Below are 23,823 nucleotides of genomic sequence, written 5' to 3'. Positions count from 1 at the left end.
CTTGCTGCAGTGTTTTTCTCCAGTGATTTGTGTTTGTTCTTCTTATCTGTGTCTAAACAAATCCAGTTCACTTAATGGAAAAGAAATGGCCTTGACCTCTCGGTTGGCTTTAATTCAGATATCAGTATCATCTTCACTTTTCCATGTTTTTAGTGCCCCTGTACTATCATTATTCTAGATGCAATCTACTATTCATTGCTTCCAGAGAACGATGATTAACGTGCCTCTCCAACTGGAAAAGTTTCTATCCCCAGTTTACCCTTGCATTCTACTTTAAAGTCACTTTAATGACAGAGAAGCAGTATGGCTCAGTGGAAAGAGCACGGGCTTTGGAGTCAGGAGTCATGGGTTCGAATCCTGGCTCCGTCACAAGTCTGCTGTGTGACCTTGGGCAAGTCACTTAACTTCTCTGTGCCTCAGTTACCTCATCTGTAAAAATGGGAATTAAGACTGTGAGCCCCACGTGGGCCAACTTGATCACATTGTATCCCCCCAGCGCTTAGAACAGTGCTTTGCACATAGTAAGCGCTTAACATTATTATGCCATCATTATTATTATTATTTAATAACACCCAACACTGTATTTTACCTCCTGCGACATCCCCTTATCCACTTACATAAAATTTACAGTATCTGTAACAGCTGTTTAGTACTTTTGTCCTTTTTAAATCCATGCTGCTTGCCAATCATCAGATTTGTTTAGCCTTATTATTATTATTGTTATTATTATTATGTTGTTGTTGTTTATGGCTTCTTCTGCTGATGCTTTTCTATTACATTCCTTATTGTAATCTCCAAATAGCCCATAATTAATATTAAAATTAACATAAGGTTGTAGGACTTAACGCTTCGCTTGAGATTTGATTCTAGAACCCAGATAGATGATGGGAAGCAGCATGGCTTAATGGACAGAGAACAGGCCTGGGAGTTGGGAGGTCATGAGTTCTAAACCCAGCTCTGCCACTTGTCTGCTGTGTGGCCTTGAGAAAGTCACTTCAGTTCTCCGTGCGTCAGTTTCCTCATCTGTAAAGTGGGGGTTAAGACCGTGAGCCCCGTGCAGGGCAGGGACTGTGTCCAACATGATTTGCTTGTAATAATAATAATAATAATGGCATTTATTAAGCTCTTACTATGTGCCAAGCACTGTTCTAAGCACTGGGGAGGTTACAAGGTGATCAGGTTGTCCCACGGGGGGCTCACAGTCTTAATCCCCATTTTCCAGATGAGGTAACTGAGGTCGAGAGAAGTGAGGTGACTTGCCCAAAGTCACACAGCTGACAATTGGCAGAGCCTGGATTTGAACCCATGACCTCCGACTCCAAAGACCGGGCTCCTTCCACTAAGCCCAGCACTTATTACAGTGCCTGGGACATAGTAAGCACTTAACAAATACAACAATAATAATAATAAGAAGAAGAATTGTGGTATTTGTTAAGCTCTTGTTATGTGCCAAGCCCAGTACTAAGCGCTGGGGTGGATACAAGCAAATTGGGTTGGACACAGTCCCTGTCCCATGTGGGGCTCACAGTCTGAAATCCCCATTTTACAGATGAGGGAACTGAGGCACAGAGAAGTGAAGTGACTTGCCCAAGACACACAGTGGACATGTGGCTGAGCCGGGAGTAGAATCCATGACCTTCCGACTCCTAGGCCCAATATGCTCTATCCACTACATCAAATAACACGATTATTATCGATTGCTAAAATTGTAGCCCTGAAGGGTAATTATTTCAGTTTCAATTAACATCTAGCACAGTAGCAATGCTCAAGATGAACTTGTCCTTAGCATTGCTGCCAAAGGTTGTGTTTGCTTTTCTCATGTCTGAAAGCACTAATAATAATAATAATAATAATAATAATAATAAGAATGGCATTTGTTAAGCGCTTACTATGTGCAAAGCACTGTTCTAAGCGCTGGGGAGGATACAAGGTGATCAGGTTGTCCCACGTGGGGCTCACAGTCTTCATCCCCATTTGACAGATGAGGGGACTGAGGCTCAGAGAAGTGAAGTGACTTGCCCAAAGTCACACAACTGACAATTGGCGGAGCTGGGATTTGAACTCATGACCTCTGACTCTCAAGCCCGGGCTCTTTCCATTGAGCCATGCTGCTTCTCGAATGAAAACCCACATTTTCAGGGAAAATGTGCCCTGAAATAGAATAAAAATGGCAGCGGGTCAACTTCCGCGACCTGTGTCCCAAACAACCTTGGTTTTATCGATATGGGAGCAATATCAATAATACTATAAATATCAATAGTGGAAGCAAGGCAAGGAATTACCTGAACACGTGGTCACAAAACACCAAAAGGAACAGCCGATTCCTTTTTTAGCCCTTTAATTGTCTGGTTTCTCAGTAATCTATATGCTGACTAGACAAATCTATATTTGAGGTAAAATTAAATTTATCTTCCTTTCTATCAATCCACTAAAACTATTTAGGAAAAGAATAAAATTAATGCAAATGAATTTTCTGTCAGAATTAAATTGAAGACAAGTGTCAAAACCGTTGACTGTTACTGAGTGGGCTAACTTTAAAATAGAAATTCAGATATTTTCAGGCTGTTATGAGTATATTCAAAATGATCTGAACACCAGTGAGTTGAAGGTCACAAGAGTTGAAGGAAGAGGGAAATGATTCTTTCCTTTCAGTTTTATTTTACACTTTTGCTTTTTAGAAATAAATTTATGTTTTCAACTTTTCATATAGCATCATTATGACCAAAATACAGATGTGTTGAATATTTATCTAAAATATGGGAGCATTTGAACTATTCTAAAAGGTCAAGATTGCCAGGGTTGTTTGACAGCTTTCATCATCATCACGATAATAATAATAGAAATTCTAATAAACAGCACTCACTTATTGAGCACTGATTCTATGTTAATAGTTACAGAATTGGATAGAGTTCTGCTCCCACGCGGGCTAACGATCTATTTTATCTCAATTTTAAAGTTGATGAAACTGAGGCTCAGAAAGTTTAAGTGACTTTCCCAAGGAAACCCATGGTCGAGCTGGAACTAGCACCCTGGTCTCCTGCTCCGCCCTTTGATCTAGGACTTTTGTGGAAGGCGAGAAGATTAGTAATGGGGACTCCATCATTTCTTTACTTCCCAAGCGCTTAGTACAGTGCTCTGCACACAGTAAGCGCTCAATAAATACGATTGATTTCTTGGCACATCCAAAGAACATCCTTTCTTGGGAAATGCCCTAAAAACCTACCCATTCTTTTCAGAAACAAAGCTGGTGTCAGTGTGATTTTTGGAGAACACAGCGTTGCTTGAAACTGGTGTGGCTATTTTAAAATAATGGATTTGAGGAATTATTTTGGTTTTCAATATTACTTCATTACAATTAATAATATTACAATATTACCTGCTCCATCCCCAAGCCATTGTTGGAAAAATGATACATAACTGACCCATGAAGTCAAGGTCAGATGTCCTCCACTTTCTCAAGAACGCATAGGGGCTTAAAAATAAGAACTTTTGTTCAGAAATATTGTCGTGTGAGTTGCCATTCCTTCACACACAACCTGGAGGATAGAGAACGACCCTGGGATTCAAAAGACTTGGGTTCTAATTAAGACTGTGAGCCCCATGTGGGACAACCTGATTACCTTGTATCTACCCCAGCACTTAGAACAGTGCTCGGCACATAGTAAGCACTTAACAAATACCATCGTAATACCACCTGATTACCTTGTATCTACCCCAGCGCTTAGTACAGTACTCTGCACCCAGTAAGCACTCAATAAATACGATTGAATGAATCATTATTATTATTATTATTCCTCTCCCCTCACTTTCCCCATTCCTGAACGCAGCAAGGAAGAAACACGCAGGAGTTTTCTGTGGATGTGTGGAGAAGCAGGAGAAAAGCCTTCCGGAAGGCTCTACATATTTACTATTCTATTTATTTTATTAATGATGTGTACGTATCTATAATTCTATTTATCTATTTGGATGCTATTGATGCCTGTCTACTTGTTTTGTTTTGTTGTTTCCTCCCTGGAGACCACTTATTTACCCTCATTTTTTTCCCAAAATGGAAGCCTAGTTCCTAAATGAGGCTAGTCACTTCTTCCAGTCACCCACAGTTTCTGAAATCTCTTTCACTGGAGTTTTGCTTTGGCTTCAGAGAAAGCCTATAGTCAGAAGCCCGGAGTCCTGAGAAACAGAAGCAGCGTGGCTCAGTGGAAAGAGCCCGGGCTTTGGAGTCAGAGGTCATGGGTTCAAATTCCGGCTCCGCCAATTGTCAGCTGTGTGACTTTGGGCAAGTCACTTCATTTCTCTGGGCCTCAGTTCCCTCATCTGTCAAATGGGAATTAAGACTGTGGGACCACCTGATCACTTTCTAACCTCCCTAGCGCTTAGAACAGTGCTTTGCACATAGTAAGCGCTTAATAAGTTCCATCATTATTATTATTATTGAAAAGCAAGAAAGCATGGGCACTAAGTTACCCACTTGTACTCATCCTCCCAAGTTTGGAACCATAGGGTATCGTGTCACCGACCAGGGGATTTAGAAGACAGATCTTCCGACCAGTTTCATCTGTCCTAGGAATGCAAGGACTCAACAGGAATTTTTTCCTATTAATCAGACTCTGCTTGAAGGAACCAATCATAGGATGGGCAGGAGAGGTAGATTGTGGGAGGGGAACGTGTCTCCCAACTCTGTTCTACTCTTTCAAATAATAATAATAATGACATTTATTAAGGGCTTACTATGTGCAAAGCACTGTTCTAAGTGCTGGGGAGTTTACAAGGTGATAAGGTTGTCCCACGGGGGGCTCACAGTCTTAATCTCCATTTTACAGATGAGGGAACTGAGGCACAGAGAAGTGAAGTGACTTGCCCAAAGTCACACAGCTGACAAGTGCTGGAGCCGGGATTTGAACCCATGACCTCTGACTCCAAAGATCTTTTCACTGAGCTATGCTGCTTCTCTGACTTCTTTGGAGTCAGAGGTCATGTGTTCAAACCCCGGCTCCGCCAATTGTCAACTATGTGACTTTGGGCAAGTCACTTAACTTCTCTGTGCCTCAGTTACCTCATCTGTAAAATGGGGATTAAGGCTGTGAGCCCCCTGAGGGACAACCTGATCACCTTGTAACCTCCCCAGTGCTTAGAACAGTGCTTTGCACATAGTAAGAGCTTAATAAATGCCATCATCATCCAAAGTCCGGGCTCTTTCCACTGAGCCACACTGCTTCTCTCATGCTTAGCATAATGCTCTGCACACAGTGAGCGCTCAGTCGATACCATTGATGATTGATGACTGTAAATCCGTGTTTAATTGGAGGGATATGAACAGCAAAGGTTTCCCAGAAGCCTTTCATTTATTGAGAGTATCATGGATTTGGAAGTCACAACTCCATCATGTACAGCTAGGAATTTCTGTCCACCCTTCTCCGTCTATAAGATCTGTCAATTACTGCTTACACCAGACAGTCTCATCAAGACCTCTGTCCTTGTCAGTTTAAGCCGTTGGAGGAACAGATTGTGTCTTTTTTTTTACTGTGTCCTATTCAAGTGCTAGTTTAGTACTTTGCAGGAGCAGGTACTCAGTAAATGCTGCTGTTACTATATCTGGTAAATCTCAAGTCCAAGCATGAAATTTCAGGGGTGGTCAATTTTTGCTGTTGTCATCCAGCGCTTAGAACAGTGCTGCAGCGCTTAGAACAGAGCTTTGCACATAGTAAGAGCTTAATAAATGCCATTATTATTATTATTATTATCCCTGCCACAGGATTTCCACACTGTTATGATATTTTAAAAAATTCCATTTGCTCAGCGTACCTCATTTTTACACATTTCGGTACCCTTTAAATCCAAAGATCATTTCTCCACTCAGTTGTGCGGAAGAATTTTGAAGTTCCTTTCTGTCAGTGTGGCATCTTATATTCCAACATGGACACCTATCTCCCCTAAAAAAGCTGAAATGACCTGCCGAGGCAATTCAGTGCTAAAGCAATTCCCATTCTGCCAGTGTATGTTGCTAATGAAGGTAGGCCTCAGATGTTTTATTAATGATATGAGGTCTCTGTTTATAAAATGTGCACTGCAGGTCTTTAAGAATTCATATTTGGTTTGCAGCTGATGTTTAAATGAAAAAAAAACATACCTCGTCTGTCTTTGGATCTGTTTCAGAGATCGCACACAAAAAATGTCAATTCTCCTATGAGAATTCACTTCTTGTTTATATTATTATAAATTGATCATAAATGTATATTAGATCTCCCAATCTAAAATATAACAGAGTTTTAAAATGCAATATGAATATGGTTTTCTATTTAATTTTAAAAGAAGCCCTGATATTTAATCAGATAACTAGATATTTTAAATACAAGTTTGAGAAAGAGCAGAATTAGAATCGGAATTATTGACTCATTCTTCTAGACTGTGAGCCCGCTGTTGGGTATGGACCATCTCTATACCAGCTTGTACTTCCCAAGTGCTTAGTACAGTGCTCTGCACACAGTAAGCGCTCAATAAATACGAATACAAGTTGTTCTTGCCAACTTGTACTTCCCAAGTGCTTAGTACAGTGCTCTGCACACAGTAAGCTCTCAATAAATACGATTGAATGAATTCTTGTCCTAAATTCAAGTCAAGAGCATGATGAAAATATTGCTCTTTTGGATTATTATTTGTTTTAAAGCAGCAGCAACTGATTAATTTTTCCCTCCTCCCAGCCCCACAGCACTTATGTACATAGCTGTAATTTATTTATTTATATTAATGTCTGTCTTCCCTCTAGACTGTAAGCTCACTGTGGGCAGGGAATGTGTTTGTTTATTGTAGTATTGTACTCTCCCAAGTATTTAGTCCGGTGCTCTGCACACAGTAAACGCACAATAAATACGACTGAACGAATTAATTTTGAGTTTAATTATAAAACCATGCACCTTCCCAAACAAGCACCCAAATCACCTTCTAGAGCTTCTCTTATGGGGAGGAGGAAGTGACATTATCCCCATTTTCTAAATGAGAAAGCTGATGAAAAATAACAGTCACACCAAAATTCTGTGACATAGCCTGGAAAATGGAGCAAAACCTCAATTGTTCAGTGTTTTCTCTGCAGATGTGTGGTACTAAAGCTGCTAACAGGCCTCTGAAGCGACCCAACTCAGCCCGGTCATTTAAAGTAAAATTTCTGACTTGTAACGTAATGAACGTCAGATAACTCGAGACCAGTTTCACATTGTAACTCATCTCAAGATACCCAGATTCAGGCTTAATCGGACACAACCCTGTCCAATAAAAATCGATCAGTGGTATTTATTGAGCTTTTACTGTGCACAGAGGACTGTAGTAAGTGCCTGAGGGAAGACGATTTGACTGCCTAAAAGGAGCTTACAGACTTGAGGGGTTGAAGACGTTAAAAGAAATTACAAATATGTACGAAGCGCTGTGAAGGTGAGGGGGGCGTGAATATCAGCTACTTATCGGTACAGATTCAAAGGGAGTAGGGGAAATGGGGTCTTGGAGAAGACCTCCGTGATCTTAATAAGGATTTCAACGTGGGGAGAGTCGGAAGTGAAGAGGGAGGGAATTCCAGGCAACAGGGAAGACACGCTCATGGTGTTGGAAGTGAGATAGATGAGACTGTGATACAGTATTTGCTGTTAGAGGAGTGAAGTGAGCAGGCTGGGTCGTAGTGGGAAATCAAGGAGGTAAGATAGGAGAGGGCAAGGTGATTGAGGACTTTAAAGCCAATAGTAAGGAGTTTCTGTTTGATCCGGTGGTGGATAGGAGGGCAACCACCGGAGGTTCTCGAAGAGTGGGGAAACATAGGCTGAACTTTTTTCAGAAAAATGATCCAGGCAGCAGAGTGAACTATGGACTGGAGTGGGGAGAGACAGAGGCAGGGAGATCCACAAGGAAGCCGATGCTCTAGACAAGGTGGGATATAAGTGCTTGGATCATTGTAGTAACAGTTTGGATGGAAGGCAAACTGATGTTGTGAAGGTAGAACTTACAGGCTTTGGTGACAGATTGAGTATGTGGGTTGAATTACTGATTAATGCCAAAGTTACTACCTTGTGAGGCAGGGAGGATGGTGGTACTGTCTACAGTGATGACAGAGTCAGGGGGAGGAGAGGGTTTGGGTGGGAAGATGAGGAGTTCTGTTTTGGACGTAAGTTGGAGGAGTCAGTGGGACATCTAAGTAAAGATTTCCTCAAGGCAGAAGAAGTGCGAGATTGCAGAGGAATAAAGGCCGGCTCTGGGGAGGTAGGTTTAGGAATCATCCACATAAAGATGCTAGTTGAAGTTGTGGGAGTGAATTTCTCCAAGGTAGTATGGGTAGAGATCCTAAAAATTAATTTTGCAGTAATGTGGCCTAAATTTTTAAAATCATTCTTCTGCCGTATGTTATTTAGAAATGGGAATTTTATCCCTTTTTGTATTTTTTTAAAAGAATAATAATAACAATAATGGGATTTAAGCGCTTACTATGTGCCAAGCACCATACTAAGCGCTGGGGTAGGTAGAAGGTAATCAGGTTGTCTCATGTGGGGCTCACAGTCTTAATCCCCATTTTTGCAGATGAGGTGACTGAGGCACAGAAAAGGTAAGTGGCTTGCCCAAGGTTACACAACAGACAAGTGGCAGAGCCGGAATTAGAACCCACGTCCTCTGATTCCCAAGCCCGTTATCTTGCCACTAAGAGAAGCCTATCCAGCAGAAAAAAATAAAGAATACATCTTCCTTTCTCATTCCTGCCAGATTGTATCATCATCTAGGTGAGACCTGCACCAAAATAATAGCAGCTGTGTCCAGTGACGGAAAAAGAAACAGTTAATAAAGCTGAAGTGTGTTAATGGTTAGTTGGGACTGAATTGTTTTGCTGAAGTTTAGTCATTACCTTGGAACATTTTAAAATTATCAAAGAACTGAAAGAGATATGCAAAGCCTGTCCTTATCCCAAATCCCCATTAGTCTCACTCAGATGATCCAGCTCCTCACCCCATCCTCCCGCCCGTTTTTCCTTCCTTCTTCTGCCCTGTAACACTCGGCCAAGAAAACAAAAGCCTACGGCAAAAAGGATGAGAAAAGACAGATGTTCAGTTATTTTTTGATCTATTGTCTGGTTTTCGGTAGGTGCTCTTTGATTTCTTTTTAGGTTCTGGGCACTAGGACCAGTTTTCATGATTGATTTACCCTATTCCTAAAGCTTTCCAGTGAAGGAGATTCTACTGCCATTTATGGCAACCCATATCCATGTTACCAGCTCTCTGTCAGATCATTTATCTTCGTTGCTCAAATTCCTTCTGTTAGTTAAGCTCATTCTGGCTTTTGTTCTTCTCTCAAGGAGGATGCAGGAAAATCAGCTGACCTCATTTGACTAAAAGATGCCAACTTTTTGTTTTGAGCAAGGGGCTAAATGGAGGGTTGGATTCCAGAGGGCAGTATGGTGGAAAAAGAGAAGAAAGGGAGAGCTAGGAGACCAAAGACAAAGTCAGGGCTTCAGAGCCAGAGAGCTGCAGCTAGAATTAGTGACTACAGACACAGGTCTGCTGTGTGACCTTAGGTAAGTCACTGCACTTCTCTGGGCCTCAGTTTCCTCATCTGGAAAATGGGGATCGAGGCTGTGAATCCCATGTGGGACAGGGACTGCGTCCAACCTGATTTGCTTGTATCCACCCCCGCGCTTAGTGCACACAATAAGTGCTTAACAAATACCATCATTATTATTATTATTACCTAGAAGTAGAGAGAGAAGATGGAGAGACTGAGAAAGATGGAGAAAAGCAAGACAGAAAGGCAAGAGGAATAAACAGACCAGGAAGAGATGGATACTGTCACCTGTTCTTCTCAGGTCACTGGTGGATGGGAGGGGTAGCTAGCTGGGAGAAGAGATTCAACCCCTCTCAGTCCAAGAGGAGATGAAAAAATGGAAACAACCACAACCTGAGCCCCAGTTGAATGAGTCCCATCTTGTAGCCCGCCCCTCACGCTCCCAAAAGGATCAAATGAGCTGGCTGAGAGGCCTCACTCTTTATCCCTACACACCTAACCTGGGACACCCCAGAGCAGAACTCTTTTAGTGTGTTTTCTTTCCCAGGGTTTTAATGCTAAAAACAGAAAGAAAATACCACTCAGTGAGTCATTCATATTTACTGAGTGCTTACTGTGTGCAGTGGACTGGACTAAGCGCTTGGGAGTATATAATAGACATGTATAACACACATTATATATATATATATATATATACATATATATATATATGTTTGTATGTATTTATTACTCTGTATTTTATTTGTACATATTTATTCTATTTATTTTATTTTGTTAATATGTTTTGTTTTGTTCTCTGTCTCCCCCTTCTAGACTGTGAGCCCACTGTTGGGTAGGGACCGGCTCTATATGTTGCCAACTTGTACTCCCAAGTGCTTAGCACAGTGCTCTGCACACAGTAAGCGCTCAATAAATACGATTGAATAAATGAATCAATGAATATATACATATATACATATACATATAACACACACACACATATATATATATACACACATATATTTGTGTGGGGGTTATATATATACACATATAACACGTTATATATACACACATATAACAAATGTTATGTATATACACATATATATGTGGGGTTTATATATATATACACACATATATGTGTGTGTGTTATATCTACACATATATGTGCGTTATATATATATACACATATATGTGTGTATTATATATACGCATATATGTGTGTTATATATATGCACATATAACACATATAGACATATATAACATAGATATATAGACATATATAACATATATAGAGACATATATAAACACATATAACAGACACATTCCCTCCCCACAATGCCCACAGTCTAGAGGAGGAGACAGACATTAATATAAATATTCATTCACTCATTCAATTGTATTGAGTGCTTATGGTGTGTAGAGCACTGTACTAAGCGCTTGGAAAGTACAATTTGGCAACCAATAGAGACAATGCTTACCCAACAGCGGGCTCACAGTCTAGACTACAGATATGTGCATAAGTGCTGTGAGGTTAGGAGGGGGGATGAATAAAGGAATCCAGTCAGGGTGATGCAGAGGGGAGTTGAAGGAAAGAAAAAGAGGGCTTAGTCAAGGAAGGTCTCTTGGAGATGTGCCTTCAATCAATCAATCAATCAATCAATCGTATTTATTGAGCGCTTACTATGTGCAGATCACTGTACTAAGCGCTTGGGAAGTACAAATTGGCAACACATAGAGACAGTCCCTACCCAACAGTGGGCTCACAGTCTAAAAGGGGGAGGCAGAGAACAAAGCCAAACATACCAAAAAAATAAAATAAATAGGATAGAAATGTACAAGTAAAATAAATAAATAAATAAATAGAGTAATAAATATGTACAACCATATATACATATATACAGGTGCTGTGGGGAAGGGAAGGAGGTAAGATGGGGGAATGGAGACGGGGACGAGGGGGAGAGGAAGGAAGGGGCTCAGTCTGGGAAGGCCTCCTGGAGGAGGTGAGCTCTCAGCAGGGCCTTGAAGGGAAGGCTTCAGTAAGGCTTTGAAGTGGGAGGGGGTGAGTAATTGTCGGGTTTGAGGAGGGAGGGCATTCCAGACCAGAGGCAGGACGTGGTCAAAGAATTGTTGGCGAGTTAGAGGAGATCGAGGTACCATGAGGAAATTAACGTTAGAGGAGTGAAGTGTGCAGGCCGAGTCGTAGTTGGAGAGAAGTGAAGTGAGGTAGGAGGGGGCCGGGTGATTAAGTTCTTTAAAGCCAACTGTGACATCCCGGGTCCTCAGAGCAACCGAGAGTTCATTTCCGGTCTTTTCGGGAACATCATGAAAAGAGCAGGTATACTAAAAACACATCTACCCAAAGACCCAAATTGTTCGCTCCGACATCCTGTTGACACCACCTCCTTCGAGTTTTCATTTGTGCCAAGCTCTCCACAAGCTACAGTAGTCCTGATTAGATCTTGAACTCCATCCCCTCTGCAGCTGGAGACCTCTGACACACAACTACCCTCTGTTTGACGGCTATTATTTGATGAGAACTATTGTTCACTGCTGTTCATCGTCATCTCACTAGTTACGTGACAATCAAGATGTTTGAGTTGCTTTCTCTAAAAAAAAGCCCACGGAACCGTATCACCAAAAGTTGATTGAAGCATCAAACCTTGAATTTTTGGAACCATTCCACTGTGTGACATTATGTGTAGCTATCGTGCTACAAATGATGTGGAAACCGAAAAATATGATTTATTTATTAACTGTTGATTGGATAACACCTGTGCATCCCAGCTCTGCCACTTGTCAGCTGTGTGACTTTGGGTAAGTCACTTAACTTCTCTGTGCCTCAGTTATACCTCATCTGTAAAATGGGGATGAAGACTGTGAGCCCCACGTGGGACAACCTGATCACCTTGTATCCCCCCAGTGCTTAGAACATAATAAGCACTTAATAAATGCCATTATCATTATTATTGTTATTATTATTATTTGGAAAGGGAAAGGGACAGGTTCTAATCCTGGCTCTGCCACTTGTCTGCCATGTGTCCTTGGGCAAGTCACGTCACTTCTGTGTGCCTCAGGTACCTCATCTGTAAAATGGGGATTAAGATTGGGTCCAACCTGATTACTTTGTATCAACCCCACTGCTTAGAACAGTGCTTGTCACATAGTAAGTGCTTAATGAATACTATAGTTAACAAATACCATATTTAACCCAGGCTGGGGAAGTGAAAAAGGGGAGCTGTGTTGTCAGCTGAGTAGTAAGGGAAGGCCGGAGTCAGGAATGTTTTCCCTAGAAAGTAGGAAGTTTCACTTTAACCCTATACTAGTGGTATTCCTCAGGCAAGGGGCTCCTCATAACCCTGAGATCACTTCAACAAAACTCCGTAGAATCAGTTTTTCATTTTTGTCAGGTCTTGTCAGAACTCAGCTGAATACAGTCTCCTCTAGATGTGGCGATTCCTCACTCCTGCGCCAGTAGGCAGTTATGAAAATAAAAATAAGCCACCTGTTTGTAATAATAATAATAATAATAGCATTTATTAAGTGCTTACTATATTCAAAGCACCGTTCTAAGCACTAGGGAGGTTACAAGGTGATCAGGTTGTCCCACAGGGGGCTCACAGTCTTAATCCCCATTTTACAGATGAGGTAACTGAGGCCCAGAGAAGTGAAGTGACTTGCCCAAAGTCACACAGCTGGCAACTGGCGGAGCCGGGACTTGAACACCTCTGACTCCAAAGCCCAGGCTCCTTCCACTGCGCCACGCTGCTTCGCTATGTTTTATATTTTTTCAGATTAAGATTTATAAGCGCCGAACATATAATACTATACTAACAGGTTGCCTTTTCAAATACAATTGTTATGGTTAATATTTTTGCAAATTAAGCACTGATTTGACTCACCTTTCTGATGGCCCTAAGAGGTATCCATTTATATCCCAACCAATTGGAATAATAATAATAATGATGGCATTTATTAAGCATTTACTATGTGCAAAGCACTGTTCTAAGCGCTGGGGAGGTTACAAGGTGATCAGGTTGTCCCATGGGGAGCTCACAGTCTTAATCCACCTTTTCCAGATGAGGGAATCAAGGCACAGAGAATAATAATAATAATGATGGCATTTGTTAAGCGCTTACTATGTGCAAAGCACTGTTCTAAGGGCTGGGGAGGTTACAAGGTGATCAGGTTGTCCCACGGGGGGCTCACAGTCTTAATCCCCCTTTTCCAGATGAGGGAATCGAGGCGCAGAGAAGTGAAGTGACTTTCCCAAAGTCACACAGCTGACAATTGGCAGACCTGCGATTTGAACCCGTGACCTCTGATTCCAAAGCCTGTGCTCTTTCCATTGAGCCACACGAATGCTAGGATAGGGTACAGAATCGGGGGAGGTGGGGAGGAAGAGAGGGAAATAATTCTCACGAAACCATACTCATCTCTAAAATCAGTGTTTTCCCTAGAATAAAAAAGGCAGAGTTCTTTTACGACCCAAAATTATTTTACTTTCCCTGCTTACCTTCTCACAGAATTACACCAAATTCACCCTCTGTCGTTCTCAACCAACCCTGGCTAAGAAAATGCTTATTTTACATAGAAACTCCATCTAACATTTTAGTCAGAAAGATCGTCTTTTTACCTAGTCATTCCATCTCACCTCTGAATGTGCTTTCTTTCCACAATTTATTAGTATTCTTTACATTCTGTGGTAGTGGTCCAGAAATGCCTTTATCGCTTGCATATTTGAATTGCCTTTTTCCTCCTTTGGGAGAATAAATGGTGCCGGTTTGACATTGCTAGTGTTTATGACATATTTATTGAATAAAAAATTGAATGTATTAATTACTGTTGTGTTGTCAGTCACATAACAAGGCCAAACAATCTTGTATACTATCAACTGACTCCCTTGCCTCCATGCTAAATGATATTCCTTTCTCATTCTAGATCATATGGCAGAGCCAACTGGTGTTATGAATTAGGAAAATGTACACTAAATGATAGCTGAGCTTCGTGGAGCATAATTTTACACCTTGATATGCTGTGTTCTGCTCAGTCATATTAATATTTTAAATGATCCATCCTTTCCTTCTGCATCGTTTTAAACTTTGTTATTTTTGTCCCCTGAGATAATTGGCTCCAATACAGTTCCTTACCCTAAATTTCCCTTAAAAACAGGAGCCTGAAGCAGAAGAAGCGTTGAGGGAACAGAACAACACAAATGATCCTAGATTCCTAACCTGAGGTTTCTGTTACATCTTTACAGATTCAATCTGTGTGCCGAGCTTTGATCCAAACCTCAATATGATGGCTGGAATTACTCCGATTAACCCAATGATGCCAGGTTTGGGACTTGTGGCGCCGCCCCCGCCACCGGACGTATCTGTCGTTAAAGAAATAATTCACTGCAAGAGCTGTACGCTCTTTCCTCCAAACCCAAGTAAGTGGATTCAAATGATAGCTTTCGCATGATATTTCAAAATAGTCTTGCCTGTGTTCCTGCTAAACATGTGCAGGCATCAGCCCAGATTCATTCTCCTTTGGGGTGGGATGGGATTTTGGATCCCCATTTTGCGGAGGAGGAAACCAAGGCACGGAGAAGTGAAGTGTCACGCCCAAGGTCGCAGAGCAGGCAAGTGACAGAGGGGGCATTAGAACACAGGCCTTACTGCTCCTATCGATAATTGAAATAATTTAAACCAAATTCTACTCCAGCTCTGTCACCAATTGTAAAATACTTGAGCACATCCAGTCATCTGCTGTTATTCATGAAAACACTCTGAACTGTGTTTTACCAAATGGAAACATAATTTCATTTACCATCAGTTATTTGGCTTGCATTTTTGAACTTTTCTGGACCAGACTGTGTTTGGAAGAAGGTAACTTTTATTTGATGAGGCCAATGAGACAGATTTTCTTTCCAAATATAGCCTCCATCTTCACCCCGAGGAGAAATGACCAGTTTTCCTTAATTCATATTCATCTGCGATGACTGTTATAACTGGTCTTTTCAGAAGACTGCTTCAGTAATCTACATATAAACTCGATAAAATCCTGTGATAGTGTGCACTTTATCTCTTATACAGCTTTTCCCAAATTTAATAGTATGCTCACTTATGGGTAAATAATTAAAAAACGGCGTCTTCAGCCCAGGGAGTTTCACAGGCAAGTCAGTACTGTGCATGCTGTTAGGTTACGCTTCTTGTGTTTTGGCTTTCTGTTCTGGCAGCAAGACAGAGTAGATAACCAAGAGAGGTTTTTCATCTTCTTGTCATTTCGTCATGTTTTGCACTCTGCGTTTTTTTCCCTTTGTTTGGCTTCCAAATTAAAAAAAAAAATCAAAATATGCCAACATTTTGCTTTATCTTTGTTCACGGACAAGTAGAGTTTCCTATCAAGAGTAAAAATGACCTCAGAGGCAAAGAGGTAGAAGAGGAAGAGTTTTAAAAATGAGGGAGCCAAAGACAAACGTAAATTGGTGTAAAAATATAGTCACTTTGTTTTCAGTAGCTGCCAGCGTGCCTCATTTTCACCAGCTGAAAGGGATGAATAGAGTGAATAAATACATGAACAAGTAAAAGACAAAATCTTCTGCTTTGTTGTGATTAGATCTTCCACCACCTTCCACAAGAGAAAGACCTCCCGGGTGTAAGACTGTATTTGTTGGAGGACTACCAGAAAATGCAACTGAGGAAATTATTCAAGAAGTCTTTGAACAGTGTGGTGATATTACAGCAATCCGGAAGAGCAAGAAGAACTTCTGTCATATTCGATTTGCAGAGGAGTTCATGGTTGATAAAGCCATTTATCTTTCGGGTACTTGACATTCTGTAATGCATTTTCTGGGTTCTTGTTTGTGTTTTGTAATGATAATGTCTGCTCCTTCCCTCTTCCTCACCATGCCAAAGAGTTCCTTGACAATCCGTTGCCTGGGCGTTGATGAACTGCACTTCGAGATCCAAAACTGTGAATTAGTGAGGCAGAAAGGGCAAAGAGAAGAGGAGGCGGTGAATGGACAAAAGACTTTAGTTTTCTGGGGTGGTTTTTTTTTTTCGAATTGTAAAAGTTGAGGACCGGGAAAGCGTTCCCCCGCAGAACTCTAGCTCTTACCGGATCAGATCAATGATCTATTCAGTCCAGTATTCTCCTTCTGTTAGGGACACCTGGATGCTTGGGAGACCAATGGCATGACTGCTCCCATGGACATCTACCTTTTTGTTTTGCGAGGTTCCTCCAACACATCTAAAATCCTCCTTTAGTCCAATATGAACTGCCTGTCCATGCAGTCGCCCCAGATCTTTCTGCTTGAGCGACTTCTTGTGGAAACAAATTCCTTACGCTGGCTACCCCTGTGAGAAGAAGGGATTCACTTTGCTTATTTTGAACCTGTCGCCATCTTGCTTTAATGGTTGCCCCCTTTGTCCTAGCGCTGAGAAACTTGGTGAACAATTCTGAGTGTACCTTTTACCCACCTTATATCATTCTGAAATCTTGCCCAGGTCGTCCTGGGAGAGTTAAAACTGAACGCGCTTTGCATTCCCCTGCCTCGGCTTCCAGCCCACTGCTCGCCCCATCCCCCTCTGCAGATGGTCTGGGTTAATGGAGTTCATCTCGTGGTTTCCCGGGTAAACGTTAGTCATCGATGAACCAAAAGCAGAGTAGGAGAACTGTGGGTTTGCCTCACTCCAGAAGTAAAGCGGTGACAATCCTCTGCATCATATTAGGTCTTTTCAGTGCTCTCTAGTAACCTATTATCCTTCATAGTGAGTCAGTCTTCAGGGCAAGAAAGTTGAAAAACACGATTATGTTTACTGAGAATGCTTTTTGGTAATAGGCCTAATCCAGTGGAGTTTCCTAATCCGAGGAATAAAATGTTCATTCTCTGGAAGTTAATGAATCTTCCTAGAAGATTCATGAAGAAAGCAGAGGACATCCAAAGGAAGAGGTCTAATATCATTACAGCTATTGCTCTGAATATCTCATCCAAAAGTTGCATGCAGGATGATTGTAGATTTGTGACAACTGATGCTGGGAAAGCAGAGAAACTATTGTGCCTGTGAATTCTCGTACACATAAGCACATCACTGGCAAATTATAGAAATTTAATTTTATATTTTAAAGCATAGCTAATTTTAGGCCTGGGCTGGATAATTTTCCCTTAACTTGGAAATGATAGTGGAAAGAGACATTTTTATTTTTAACCCGAGACACTTGAGAAGTTTCCCAGTGAGTAGGGGAAATTGTCAGGAGAGCAGTTTGGATGGGGACTGTAAATGCTCTTGGATATAGTTCTCATAATTGGTTTGACATATGTTGAGGAAACAACATATGAGTAATTCCTCCTATTTCTTTCGATGTAATCACCTTCAGAAGTGAAGGTTTTCCATTTTGGGTTAGTATTGGTTTTCTTTGAATTGAGTCCTTATTTGTTTTTTCAGTCAGAAGGGGATATTTTTATTTTGTCTTTTCCTTGTCTCAGACTGAAAGGAAAATATTGAACAGTAGCGTTCAGTGGGAGATCTGTAGTTTCACCTCTTCAGATGTAACGTTTAAAGGGCAAGAAATGCCCTTTTGGGCCACAAGTAAAGCTGCCCTGAATTCACGGCAGAGTTTTAAACAACCTGAAGTAATCATCTGAAGCTTCCTGGTAGATACTATTTGATCAGGCTTTAAAAATGGAGTCTCATTCCACCGGTGCCAAATAGTTAATAATAGTACCTTGAATTTTGTAATCTTTTTATAATTTTCAGAATTCCTTCAGCAGTTTGTCTACATCCCCTGCCTCCAGTTCCTCCTCTTCCCCAATTTCTCCTTGACCTCTGGCAAACCGGCTTCCTCCCCCTCTACTCTACAGAAATTGCCCTCACTCAGGTCACCGATGACCTTATTCTTGCCAAATCTAACAGACTAGACTCCATCCTAATCCTCCAAGACGACTCAGGAACACCCCTTTCTCCCGGAAACACCGTCTAACCTTGACTTCACTGACGCTGTCCTCTCCTGGTTCTCCTCCCATTTCTCTGACCATTTCTCCTCCATGCCCCACCTTCTAATAATAGTGGGGATCCCTCAGAGCTCAGTTCTGTGTCCCCTTCTATTCTCCATCTACACCCACTCCCATGGAGAACACTCCTGTGGCCTTGACTATGATTTCTAAATGGATGATTCCTAAATCTACCTCTCCAGCTCTGATCTCTCTCCTTGTCTTCAGTCTCACGTTTCCTCCTGCCTGCAAGATGTCTATACCTGGTTGTCCTGGTGACACCAGCAGTTAAACATGTCCAAAAGAGAACTCTGCATCGGCCCACCCAAACCCTGTTCTTCCCATGACTTTCACATAATTGTAGACAACACCACTACCCCCCCCCCCCCACAAGCCCATATCCTCAGCATTATCCTCAGCTCAATCTCATTCAACCCACCTATGTCACAAAATCATCTCAGTTCTACCTTCACGGTAGCAGTAAACCCACCCTTTCCTCTTCATCTACTGCTACTATGCCGATCCAAGCACATTTTGAAGGTTATTTCTTAAGCGCTGTATGGCTCAGTGGGAAGAACACAGGCTTTGGAGTCAGAGGTCTTGGGTTAAAATCCCGGCTCCACCACTGGTCAGCTGTGTGACTTTGGGAAAGTCACCTAACTTCTCTGTGCCTCAGTTACCTCATCTGTAAAATGGGAATGAAGACTGTGAGCCCCACACGGGGCAACCTGATCACCTTGTATCCCCCCAGCGCTTAGAACAGTGCTTTGCACATAGTAAGCGCTTAACAAATACCATCATTATTATTATTACTATGTGCTGGGCTAGATGGGGAAGCAGCGTGGCTCACTGGAAAGAGCACGGTCTTTGGAGTCAGAGATCAGGAGTTCAAATCCCGGCTCCGCCAATTGTCAGCTGTGTGACTTTGGGCAAGTCACTTAACTTCTCTGGTCCTCAGTTACCTCATCTGTAAAATGGGGATTAAGACTGTGAGCCCCCCGTGGAACAACCTGATCACCTTGTAACCTCCCCAGCGCTTAGACCAGTGCTTTGCACATAGTAAGTGCTTAATAAATGCCATTATTATTATTATTATTATATCAAAATACATTTCATGACGGGGAGGACGGGATTTGGGTAGGACGACGAGGAGCTCTGTTTTGGACATATTACAGTGCTCTGTGCACAGCAAAAACTCAGCAGTGACCTGAATTAAATCTCTTGACATCCTTTCCTGAACAGGGATTCTTTCAACCGTGTCAGTGGCTCACTGTGGGATTGGGACGTAGTGTTTCAATCGGCAGTACCACCGTTTTGGAGGAAAATCATGACAACTACCCTCCTCAATTTGGAATTGTATTTGGAATTGTATCGTGATGGATGAATGTTGGAATTGTATCGTGATGGATGAATGTCACCTGCTTTGTACGTCTCAGAGTAAATAAGTTCTGCTCACCAGGAACGATCACGCTGACTGTTCTTTGCTCTTTGGTTCCAGGTTATCGCATGAGATTAGGTTCCAGCACGGACAAAAAGGATTCTGGGCGCCTCCATGTAGACTTCGCTCAGGCCAGGGATGACTTTTATGAATGGGAGTGCAAGCAAAGAATGCTAGCCAGGGAAGAACGTCACCGGCGGAAGCTCGAGGAAGATCGTCTCCGGCCTCCCTCGCCTCCGGCAATAATGCATTATTCTGAACACGAAGCCACTCTGCTGGCCGAGAAGCTAAAAGGTACCGGTCACCACTCTGAGTTTGTTCTTGAATCTTTTATTCGTTGTCAGCAGACACCGGCATCGGTTAGATCCGTCCTGTTGGGCTGATGCTCAATTCCTTTCCCCCACAGTTCACAGAACACACCAATGAGCCTTCGGGAAGAAGGGAAGGAAGTCAATTATCTGATTTTTTGAAGGAGAAAAATAATTACAGAGCTTTCTCTCCTTGTTTAGCCCTTGCCATTATCCACAATCCACCAAAATCCACAGCTATAAACAACAGTGATCTCAGTAGCTACATTGAAAAGGGCTCCTTTGTTTCTCTCTGAAAGTGAAGAATCAGCCTGGCCTAGTGATGATGATGATGGCATTTGTTAAGCACTTACTATGTGCCAAGCACTGTTCTAAACGCTGGGGGGGATACAAGGTAACCAGGTTGTCCCACGTGGGGCTCACAGTCTTAGTCCCCATTTTACAGTTGAGGTAACTGAGGCCGAGAGAAGTGAAGTGACTTGCCCAGAGTCACACAGCTGACAAGTGGCCGAGCCGGGATTAGAACCCATGACCTCTGACTCCCAAGCCTGGGCTCTTTCCCCTGAGCCACGCTGCTTCTCATAGTGTATAGCACATGGGCTTGAGAGTCAGAAAGACCTGGGTTTTAACCCTGGCTCCACCACTTGTCTTCTGTGTGACCTTGGGCAAATCACTTCACTTCTCTGTGCCTCAGTTAACTCATTTGTAAAATGCGGATTAAGACTGTGAGCCCTTGTGGGTCACAGACTGTGTCCGACCTGATTATCTTGGCTCTACCCCAGTGCTTAGTACAGCTCTGGGTACACAGAAAGCACTTAAAGACCATAAAAAAAATGTCGGTGAATCCATTGATGGAATAAGGAATTCATATTTAGACTGGAGTCTTTTCCATTGTTTTTCTTGTTCCATGGGAAGCTAGGAAATGAAAGCCATAGGCCAAATTCAGTGTGCCAAACCTTAGCTTTCCCTTGGCAGTTTTCTCAATCAATCAATCAATCAGTTGTATTTAGTGGGCAGAGCACTCTACCAAGCTTGGGAAAGGGCAGTACAACAGAGTTGGAAGACATGTTCCCTGCCCATAAGGAGTTTTCTTGGCAAGACTTTGAGGAGTGGCTTAGTGGGAAAAGCATTGGCCTGAGAGTCAGGAGACTTGGGTTCTAATCTTAGCTCTGCCGCTTGCCTGCTGGGCGACCTTGGGCAAGTCATTTAACATTTTGGTGGCTCAGTTTCCTCCTCCGTAAAATGGGAATTAAATTCCTGTCTTCTCTCTGTTAGATTGGGACTGTGTCTGAGCTGTTTGTAGCGTATCTATGCAAGTGCTTGGTGCAGAGTAAATGATTAACAAATACTACCATTATTATTAGTTTGAAATCACCACATCCATCAATTGCTCTACCAACTCAGAGTCCCAAAGAGAGAATCAAATTTGACTTGTAGTCACTAACTTCCAGGAGTGCTGAGATTCTTCAAGGGAATCCTCATGCTCCTCATCGGGACTTTTGAGTGGGATGGGACTGGGGAAACAACCCCTCGGGACTAGGGAATATTTGAGCTCATCAAGAATCGGTATTCCAGAAAAACACCGGCCATTGAAAAGCACTATGTTTTGCTCTTCCAGAATGCCATCCTCCTATAACCTAAAAACTTAAAGAGCGATAACGTCGCCACATTTTCCCCATTGCCTTGAATAACCTAAATTGTTCCAAATGGTATTTTTTTATATATAGTCAATCACTGGTATTCAGAGAAGCAGTGTGGCTCAGTGGAAAAGAGCACAGGCTTTGGAGTCAGAGGTCATGGGTTCAAATCCCGGCTCCACCAATTGTCAGCTGTGTGATTTTGGGCAAGTCACTTCACTTCTCTGGGCCTCAGTTCCCTCATCTGTAAAATGGGGATTAAGACTGTGAGCCTCCCGTGTGACAACCTGATCACCTTGTAACCTCCCCAGCGGTTAGAACAGTGCTTTGCACATAGTAAGCGCTTAATAAATGCCATCATTATTATTATTATTATAGGTGTCGCAGATGGGAGAGGGAGTAGGGAAAATGAGGGCTTGGTAGGGGAAGGATAAGTGGGTTTAGACAGGCACTTGAAAGAATTGAGTAAATAGTGGGGTTCTGAAGTAACATTTGAGAGGCATGTTTTTATCAAGTAGTTTGGTCCCATAGCTTTACTGAAAAAGAAGAAGCGTGCCGTCTTTCTGACACCCCGGGCTGCTTCAGCTCGGTTGTCTCCACTGCCATCTCCGTGGGGTTCCACCATAACTTCAAGGACTCCTTCTCCCCAAGAGCCTAAAAGAAGAGCGCTTCATTGGACAGAAAAGACTGGCCCTTGAAAAAATGTAGCTTTGCGGAAATTTCGGATGTCTCTAAATGCAGCTACTCTTTTTGTAAAGCCATTATCTCTCCGATCGGCAGGTTGTGGCCTCAAAATAATGAGGTGTTGGGAGGAGTGGGAAGGACCATAATTCATCCCAATTTGAAATATTTCTGGAAGAACGAGGTTGGAACAAATACTTTTCCCCATAGGGCCCTAGCACTCATTTTCTTGTACAGGACATTGTATACCTAATGTTCACGATAGCCATATCTGCTTGTTTATCCATCCACACCCAGAAAAACAGCTTTGAGAATCACCTCTTGTAGCTAAATTCTTTTTGGTGTCCATTTTAGTTGCTGAGGAAACTAGCACCGTTCCATTTCTGTATTAAAGCATCACAGCAAATCTTGGGCGAGGAGTAAAGCTTGTGTTTCAAATGGACATGCTTCCCTTTCTTAAGGGTGCCAGGGGATAGGGAAGTATTTGGCAATCTTTGCCATTCGAGGGATTAAAATCACTAATCTATATCGATCTAATTTGCCAAGATTAGAAACTTCATCGCCGCCAGGCGATTTGCGATCCCTGGAATAAAGATCCGATTGGAAATTTAAATAGGTGGCAGTTACAGTAGAATTACTAGATGGGGAGATATTTTAGGCCAGAGTCAGGTTGCGTGGAGCCTGACAATTTGAACCCTCACACAGAGTTTGGAATATAAACTGCATTTAATTGCTGGGGAAATTGGATGGCTCACTGAGAGGAAATCCATTCCTCTGTCTTGATAGTCTTGGCTTGACAGACAGTTGGAGGCGAGGAGCCTGTTTCCTGAAGAGGTTTTCAGTGATGCAGTGATGTTTATGGAGTTGGGGGCATTTTCGATATAAATCCCATTAGTGAAGAAATGGTAGCAAAATCTGTAGAGTCCCTCATTGATGATGATTTATTTCCGGAGCCAAAAGGGAGTTTTGAATTGCTGCTCCTGCCTTTTGTTACAGCCAGAGCCATGAACAGAAATAGGCATTTGTCACCGCTTTCACATCAGATCCATTTAATGATCACCCCCATGGATTTTTCCATCCAAAGTCTGTTTTATCCCCATTCTACCTTCACCTCCCGTTGGCGCGAACTGTGATCGCGGACATCTAAATGGACATCACAGAACCGGCCGGGGGAGCGATCGGCAGGAGTTCTTGTAAAGATACGGCTCTCAGCTCCCCTCACTGATCGGTGGCCGGGCCTTCAACTCAGCAGCTGGTAAACGCTGCCCACCTAAAAGACGA

The 23,823-nt window shown here is 42.3% G+C and overlaps 1 protein-coding gene across 5 annotated transcripts in view; it reads left to right on the top strand.

Moving 5' to 3' along the window:
• The window catches only part of ENOX1 (ecto-NOX disulfide-thiol exchanger 1), a 488,154-nt gene that overhangs the window by 304,882 nt on the left and 159,449 nt on the right, over positions 1-23,823 (top strand). For all 5 annotated transcript variants that reach the window (XM_038762016.1, XM_038762019.1, XM_038762018.1 and 2 more), the window contains exons 5-7: positions 14,762-14,935; positions 16,105-16,311; positions 19,977-20,210. In XM_038762016.1, the coding sequence (XP_038617944.1) occupies positions 14,762-14,935; positions 16,105-16,311; positions 19,977-20,210 (615 nt within the window). The remainder of the gene's footprint in view (positions 1-14,761; positions 14,936-16,104; positions 16,312-19,976; positions 20,211-23,823) is intronic.

The sequence above is a fragment of the Tachyglossus aculeatus genome, chromosome 20 (assembly GCF_015852505.1).
Source record: "Tachyglossus aculeatus isolate mTacAcu1 chromosome 20, mTacAcu1.pri, whole genome shotgun sequence".
Taxonomy (NCBI): domain Eukaryota; kingdom Metazoa; phylum Chordata; class Mammalia; order Monotremata; family Tachyglossidae; genus Tachyglossus; species Tachyglossus aculeatus.
This window is presented reverse-complemented; position numbering and strand designations above follow the sequence as displayed.